General features: G+C 39.6%; 1 protein-coding gene across 2 annotated transcripts in view; it reads left to right on the forward strand.

Moving 5' to 3' along the window:
- Nucleotides 1-6,857, forward strand: part of LOC134531618 (aldo-keto reductase family 1 member A1-like) — a 77,939-nt gene extending 71,082 nt beyond the window's left edge. For both annotated transcript variants that reach the window (XM_063367373.1, XM_063367374.1), the window contains one exon: nucleotides 6,647-6,857. In XM_063367373.1, coding sequence (XP_063223443.1) covers nucleotides 6,647-6,689 — 43 coding nt within the window. In that variant the 3' untranslated portion in view covers nucleotides 6,690-6,857. The remainder of the gene's footprint in view (nucleotides 1-6,646) is intronic.
- Nucleotides 6,858-8,983: the final 2,126 nt, after the last annotated feature.

The following is an 8,983-nucleotide window of genomic DNA, read 5'->3' on the forward strand; positions in this document are numbered from 1 at the left end:
TTCGCCTATGCTATATTACGTTAGTTCACCTATGACATCCTATTTGTTCACTTCTGCCATACTACATTTATCTACATCTGCCCCTACTCGTGTAACAGCCACGACGGCAATACATTAATATGCCTCTTCCAATTTAATGTATCCAAATTTTCTGGAATACATAAGTTTACCACTTTCCATCCTGAAACAAGCACCAGTTCCCTAGTACTTTTGGGCATTCTTTATTTTTCTTGTAATTATCACGTTCTCACAGTGCAAAATCTAATGTCTTATTATCTATAAAAGTCCACCATTCCTATGCTACATTGGTTTACCACTGCTCATCATTGTGTGTCTTCCACTACCACACTACATTTGTCCACCCCTGCCCTTTCTCATGCTTGTGCCACTGCTACACTACATTAGTTCATTTTTTCCCATACTTAAGCATGTGCCACTGCTGCCTAAGAATGGTCCACCTCTAACCTACTTCATGCGTTCAACTTGATACACTAAATAATTCCACTTTTACCCCTATTAGAGCACCCACCACTACTACACTACATTGGTACGCATTTGCCAATGCTGGTACGCCCACCAATTCCACACATTACATTTTTCCATCTTTGGTCTTCTTAATATATCTGCTAATACCACACAAAAATTTTTCCTCTTTGCCTTTATCTAGCATCCTACAATGCTTCGCAACATTAGACAGCCTTTGCCTCAACTTACCCATCCACTACTGCTGAAATAGTTTAGTCCAATTCTGTTCATTTTCACGTATCCATCACTTCTGTACCAGACTTGTCCACCTATACCCTTTTCCCTGCATCTGCGGATGCTGCCATACATTAGTCAGCCTCATCTATTTCTCGGTTGTCTGCTACTACTCCACTTCATTTGTTTACGACCACCAATGCTGCTCTAAAAAGCCTTATTATCTCTTTTATCGTTTGTCTGCAATTGATACGAAGAATGGTGCACTCCTACCCCTACTAGAGCATCACCACTGTGACACTACATTTCAATAAATCTGACCCCTCTTGAGTATGCCACTATGCCATACAATATTTTGCCTCTTACCATCGTCATGCATCCTCCATTGTCGCAGTACACAAGTCCAACTCTGTACTTCCTGGGGCGTCTGCCTTTGCGATACAAATTCAGTGCACATCCACCCCTACTTGAGCATACACTACTGCTGCCCTACATTAGTTTACATCTACCCCACCTCAAGATATAACCACTCCTGCACTAAATTACACAAACTCATCTCATCCTGGTGCATCCAACATTGCTGCATTATATGTGTCAAACTCTGCATTTTATTGTGGATCCGCAATAGCCACAAAACATTTTTGCACCTCTGACCCTTTTTTTACCATCTTCAGGTATATACCACTGCAACACCACATTTGTCCATTTGTTGATTTTTGCCATTGCATTCACTACTGCAGCAATACATATAACAACTATGCCCTTCCTCGTGCGTCCAACATTGCAGCACTCGTTAAACCATTACTGCTGCCCCTCATGCGTCTACCACTTATAGACTAAATTGGTTCGCCTTTGTATATCCTTGTGCGTCTACCACTGCCGCAATAATATTTACACCTCTACTTTTTCTCATGTGTCTGCCTTTGTCGCACTTCATTTCTCCACATCTTCCTTTCCTCGTGTGTCAGTCATTGCGTCACAGTAATCCACCTCTGACCCTCCTAGAGGGCACGCGACTGCTGCGTCACAGTAATACACCTCTGACCCTCCTAGAGGGCACGCCACTGCTGCGTCACAGTAATACACCTCTGACCCTCCTAGAGGGCACGCCACTGCTGCGTCACAGTAATACACCTCTGACCCTCCTAGAGGGCACGCCACTGCTGCGTCACAGTAATACACCTATGACCCTCCTAGAGGGCACGCCACTGCTGCGTCACAGTAATACACCTATGACCCTCCTAGAGGGCACGCCACTGCTGCGTCACAGTAATACCCCTATGACCCTCCTAGAGGGCACGCCACTGCTGCGTCACAGTAATACACCTCTGACCCTCCTAAAGGGCACGCCACTGCTGCGTCACAGTAATACACCTCTGACCCTCCTACAGGGCACGCCACTGCTGCGTCACAGTAATACACCTCTGACCCTCCTAGAGGGCACGCCACTGCTGCGTCACAGTAATACACCTCTGACCCTCCTAGAGGGCACGCCACTGCTGCGTCACAGTAATACACCTCTGACCCTCCTAGAGGGCACGCCACTGCTGCGTCACAGTAATACACCTCTGACCCTCCTAGAGGGCACGCCACTGCTGCGTCACAGTAATACACCTCTGACCCTCCTAGAGGGCACGCCACTGCTGCGTCACAGTAATACACCTCTGACCCTCCTAGAGGGCACGCCACTGCTGCGTCACAGTAATACACCTCTGACCCTCCTAGAGGGCACGCCACTGCTGCGTCACAGTAATACCCCTATGACCCTCCTAGAGGGCACGCCACTGCTGCGTCACAGTAATACACCTCTGACCCTCCTAGAGGGCACGCCACTGCTGCGTCACAGTAATACACCTCTGACCCTCCTAGAGGGCACGCCACTGCTGCGTCACAGTAATACACCTCTGACCCTCCTAGAGGGCACGCCACTGCTGCGTCACAGTAATACACCTCTGACCCTCCTACAGGGCACGCCACTGCTGCGTCACAGTAATACACCTCTGACCCTCCTAGAGGGCACGCCACTGCTGCGTCACAGTAATACACCTCTGACCCTCCTAGAGGGCACGCCACTGCTGCGTCACAGTAATACACCTCTGACCCTCCTAGAGGGCACGCCACTGCTACGTCACAGTAATACACCTCTGACCCTCCTAGAGGGCACGCCACTGCTGCGTCACAGTAATACACCTCTGACCCTCCTAGAGGGCACGCCACTGCTGCGTCACAGTAATACACCTCTGACCCTCCTAGAGGGCACGCCACTGCTGCGTCACAGTAATACACCTCTGACCCTCCTAGAGGGCACGCCACTGCTGCGTCACAGTAATACACCTCTGACCCTCCTAGAGGGCACGCCACTGCTACGTCACAGTAATACACCTCTGACCCTCCTAGAGGGCACGCCACTGCTGCGTCACAGTAATACACCTCTGACCCTCCTAGAGGGCACGCCACTGCTGCGTCACAGTAATACACCTCTGACCCTCCTAGAGGGCACGCCACTGCTGCGTCACAGTAATACACCTCTGACCCTCCTAGAGGGCACGCCACTGCTGCGTCACAGTAATACACCTCTGACCCTCCTAGAGGGCACGCCACTGCTACGTCACAGTAATACACCTCTGACCCTCCTAGAGGGCACGCCACTGCTACGTCACAGTAATACACCTCTGACCCTCCTAGAGGGCACGCCACTGCTACGTCACAGTAATACACCTCTGACCCTCCTAGAGGATACGCCAATGCCGCGCCTCATAAGTTCACCATTATAAGGGCTAGAATAAAATAAAAATATTATGGAATTTAAAAAACAGTCTAACGAAACAAAATAATATTAGTATTAAAATAATAGAAGTAAATATAAAACCAAAAAGCTAACTGGGTTCCTACGGTGTTAGGTTTTAAGAATCAGGCAAGAAATTTTTAATATAATGTGTTTTTTTTTGGAAACAGAAATAAAGTTTTAACAACCAAAAATAATATAGCACAGAGTATGTATTAAAATGCAAATTATTTTATTCCTTACTGAAATGTAAACTACAAAGTTATAGGCTGCACACGACTGTAGTTAAAAAAGGAATAGGTAAGATGGGGCAAAAATCCGCGTGGGGCAAAGGTCCTATCTTGGAATATTTCGTATAAATGAAAACTGTTGGCAACATTGACACAGTCAAGAAAAGTGTTGCCATTGTGGTCGTTTTTTGCTATGTGTGTTGTGCCAGTGTATAACACCTAGCGAACATAATGAGGTAAGAACTAATTTACTATAATCTGATGTAATTTTGCAGCAATACAAAACAATGTATGTCGCCGGGAACAACGATCGGGAAGGATTTATGAGACCACAGTAAGAAAGTGTGCTTCTTTATGGTTACTGTGCATTGGTATTAGTAGAGATTGTCAAACACAGGTAGCAGCAGCAGTCGCGCACAGGCCAGACTGGTCTCTGGGGCAAGCATCCGCAACTAATGACGGGGTAAAGATCCGCACTACATGTTTCATGCGGATCTTTGCCTCTCGCCCCTGTATGCCTAACTTAGGCCTACATAAATTAAATTTAAAATAATGTTTTAATTTGAAGTCTCAGCCTCTCTAATGCTCAATATTTTGCTGTGGGTTTAGGCTCTTGGAGGAAAATGTTTTGGCAATGTAAATGGTCATTGCATTCCTTTATTTTTCATTGCAATATCCACATATTTAACTTTACTAACTATTGCAATGAGTTCTGACTCGAGTTATGCAAATTGTAGCCCTTTTCATGCAATGGCTTCGTCACTTTCAGGAAAAGGTGCGATCTGACATTGATCATTCTGTATTGCTTCGGCTGGATAATCATTTGTGACATTTGTCGTTAGAAGCAATTAACTTCTGCCGTGACCATAGCAAACATTTTCTGACACTTCCACCCCGCAGTAGCCAAAAAATGCAACTACTTGACAGAAGCTTTTTCGGACCACTGAAAGCTTTCTATGCTGATGAATGCAACAAATGGTTAGTGTCACATCCTGGAGGAAAATAAATCCCTACCAGTTTTGTGAATTGTTCGGTAAAGCTTATGAAATGTGTGCAACATTAGAGAAAGCAGGAAATCCATTTAGAGCATGTGGGATCTGGCCTATCATTTTGACGTATTCACGGACGAAGACTTTCTTCCTTCTAGTGTCACTGATTTCGCACAAAATAGTGAACGTTGTAGTGAAGAACGTGGAGATAACAGAGCAGAATCTTCTCAAGTGGACAAAGAAGTTGACTCAGAACAGTCAATGTGTCAAACTCAAGATATTCGTAGGTCAGTTCCTAATGTGGACGATCCTAATCGTGTGACTCCTCCATACACATGTGAACCATCAATAGTCTTAGACATAAACAAGCCAGGTTGCTCAGGCGCTAAAGCTAGAACTCCAGTTTCACCAAAAGAAATCCTTCCAATGCCAAAGAGGTCTGAGCAAACAAAACGGAATAAAAGAAGCAAACATTCTGAAAAAATATCCAGTTCACCATACAAGAATAAATTGCTTGAACATCTGAAAGAAAAGGAGAACAAAAATGGCTGATAAAGACGAGCGAAGGAAAAAAAAAAAGATTTGGAGTTAAGAAAGGAGATGTTAAACAAGTAAAATCAGCCATTCAGTCAGACAAAATACAGTGCCCAGGCTGTGAGGCATTGTATGAAGACCCACCTAACGAGGACTGGATCCAGTGTACTTCATGTGAGGCACGAAAACTGTAGTGCATATGAGGACACACTAAACTTTGTGTGTGATTTGTGTCAATGAAGCTCCAGAATTGAACCTGTCTGTAAACTACTAGATAAATGTTGTATTTGTCCCTTCACTGTGTCAATGCTGTTACTGCATCTGTTCAATTTTTTATTTTATTTTATGCCAAGGCATAAATGAGAAAAAATTATATTTTGGATACATTGTGTAAGTTGAAGTTATCTACTTTTTACTATGTCTACTATCATTAGTCTATTGCCATTGGGTTTCTTTAACTTTTCATTGGTTTATTTAATTTCAAATTTGTAGAGCTAGAATATTTTTAATTTTCTATTTATGTATATATTTTAAGAAAGTTAGAATTTTATTTTTAAATTTGACACTGTTTTACATATATTTAAGCAATATTTTCAAATTTATGAATTATATTGTCTATTTAGATTTTTGGACTCTTTGTGTGATTTTGTAATTTCCTGTTTACAACTTCCAATGTGGTGATATTTTACAATAAGCATATTATAATAAATATAATGTTTTCCTGTAGATAATAAGTGTTGATCGCTGTGGGTTTAGATGTTGAAAGGTGCGGGTATTTGCCCCACTCAATTCAGATCTTCGCCCCACTAGTGGGGTAAAGATCCGGATTTGCACATCTATCGATACTCGTAACTTATGAAATAATGCACTTGTTTTCCTACTGTTGTGAATATAACTGAATAACATTAATGTGTGTGTATTTCGGAAATGAAGAGAAAAACATCCTCCTGCTATTTGGACAGTCAGAATATCAATTTAAACCTTAAGTGCGGAGCTTTGCCCCATCTTACTTATTATGTTAAAATTATATATGAAGCAATTAAAATCTCACTGTTAAAACAAATATGGCAACGATGAATCACCAAAAATTCTGAGAATGTTTTATGACTCTAATCTACAAACAGAAAATTGAGAAACAAAAATCACTAAAAATTAATTAGATAATTACTTAATTAAAATTTGTAAATAATCGTTTCAATGTTCTAATGGTTTACCACTAAAGAATATACGTACCAAATTTCACGGCACAAGGCCTTTTGGTCTCCCCGCTACGCAAAAACTCTCATTTTCTATATAAATTAAGAATACATTTTGTGTTCTACTAATATATATTTTTTAAAACAAAATATATGAATAGTGATTTTTCCAAAAATATGTTGTCAGAAAATATATTAATTTTTTTTTTCCAGCTCGGAAGGCCATCCTGAGTACCCGTTCAAGGACCTCTACTGAATTTCAAGATGTTACTCAGAAAATAAACAAGGACAGAAATTTTTTTATGAATTAGTACATCAGTTTTGGATACTTATGCCATACAGATTTATACATCTTGATGTATTACTTGGAAATATTTGTTATAAATTATGTAGATCTATTAAAAACTTTTTTCTTGAGGACTAATTAATTTGTCTCATTTTAATACTATTTTAGTGAAAAATATATATTTTTTATGAAAATAAGAAATGAACACAAGAAATTGTATTTCATTATATCATATTAATATCTTTTAAGAATTTAATGTCTTAAAAAATACATCATATAAATGGAAACATTGTACATAAGTGTTGTGGGATATAAGTGATAAATAGGCTAACATAAGTACTATAAAACCATTCCAAATATTCATACAGATTTTTCAGTATAGGTACTATGGAAGCCCAAAATTCAGGTGGCTAAAACTATATTTTAACCAGGGTCTCAAAAAAAAAAGGTCCTATATCTTTACAATTATCAACCTATATTAATACAATGTGTAAAAAAGACCTCACTTAGCCAAACATCAGTCATGACAGTAGTTCATAAAATAATTTCCATTTACTTGGTTCTGGGTGAGGATTGGGTTTGTCGGCTGCCATCTTGCATTGTGACATCTCAGCGACCATCTTGCATGAACTTGAGCTGGACTCCGACAGCCATCGTAGATGATTTTGACCTTGAAAATGACCCCAAGAGCTATTTTGGATCTGCCATCTCGGATTCAGCCATTTTAGTTATGTCACATCCGCCATTTTGTTTTCTAGAAATTAACGCAATTTAAATTATGACGTATACATTGAAATTTAGTATGGCCGCCATATTGAAAATCCATAATTATTATTGAAAAAGTACAGAATACATATTAAATTTAATAAAAAAATATGAAAATACAATATTTAAAATTTTTAAATAAAAACCCACTTAGGTCAAGGAGTCTTCGGTTTGAAAATATTGAGAGCGAAGCCACCAACAGACTGATAGGTATACCACCAAATATACCAAATTATTTGGCCAACCTGTTTGACGTCATGTCCACTATTTGAATCTTGTCATCTTGATTTAGTCTGTTGGTGGCCACCATCTTGGACTATGCCATTATAGCTGCAATCTTATTTACGTATGATGGAGGCAACCATCATTTTCATTACTTGTTACTCACCAACATCTTGTTTTCAGTACTTGATACCAGGAGCGCGAGTATCACATATTACCCACACAGCACGGATTGTCTGAAATACATCCAGCAGATATCCAAGGTATTCAGAACGTATCCATGTCAGTTTTTATAATCCAATGGATATATACTGGACATCGTAAAAAGATATCCATATAACCATATAACGGGGATGTCTGATAAATATGATATCTATGGATATATCAATTTTTTGTGTATTTTTGTTTTAGTTTTTAACATTTTTATTGGAGCTGCATAATATTACTATATTTTGTAACTTTCTGTTATTTTCATTAATTTCAACAAATTACACATTTCCTACGAATCTAGCCCATAGGCCAACGCGCCATATTAGTTTTCTGTGAATGCTCGTGTGTCTTTACTTCCTGTTTCATGTTTGCTCTTGTGTGATTGTGTTTTGCTTGCATAAAGTGTTTGCGCGTGTTATAAATATAAATATTTGTTATAAAATTTAGATATATTCTGGATATTACATAGAATACATTTACCTTGCACATTGAAATCAAGCCAAATATCCATTAGACATGTATAAAATATTGCTTATAGATATCCATATTTTGGATATTAGGCGGACATTTGGAGATGAAATGGATATCCATTTGATATTTGATAGATATTATGGATATCCAGTGGATGTTCAAAATATTCCATTGAAATATTCGTTAGATATAATTTAGATATATGTGTCCTGTGTGGGTTACACACGTCTTCTGCGAAAAGGCACTACCCCAATATTAGTTTAATTTTTTTCCCGCTAGTGTGCAGTAGTATATTTCCAAATGCCCGCCATATTGTTGGCCATATTGGCCGCCAACTTGGAAGTTCGTATTTATTTAGCTAGAAATAAAAAATCACACAATAATGTGTTGAATGATTCGATTTATTCATGTCCTTGTTTCGATACGTGATCGACGAATAAAATTTAATTTTAGATAAACAACTTTAATTTCAATATATATGGTGTAAAATTATAAAAGTGTCTTAAATTCCTCTAGTCACAACCTCCAGTAAGCCGATAGTGACATTTTGGCTACCATATTTAAAAATATGCAATTTTTTTAGCTAGAAATTCTGG

Source organism: Bacillus rossius, chromosome 5 (genome assembly GCF_032445375.1).
Source record: "Bacillus rossius redtenbacheri isolate Brsri chromosome 5, Brsri_v3, whole genome shotgun sequence".
NCBI lineage: Eukaryota > Metazoa > Arthropoda > Insecta > Phasmatodea > Bacillidae > Bacillus > Bacillus rossius.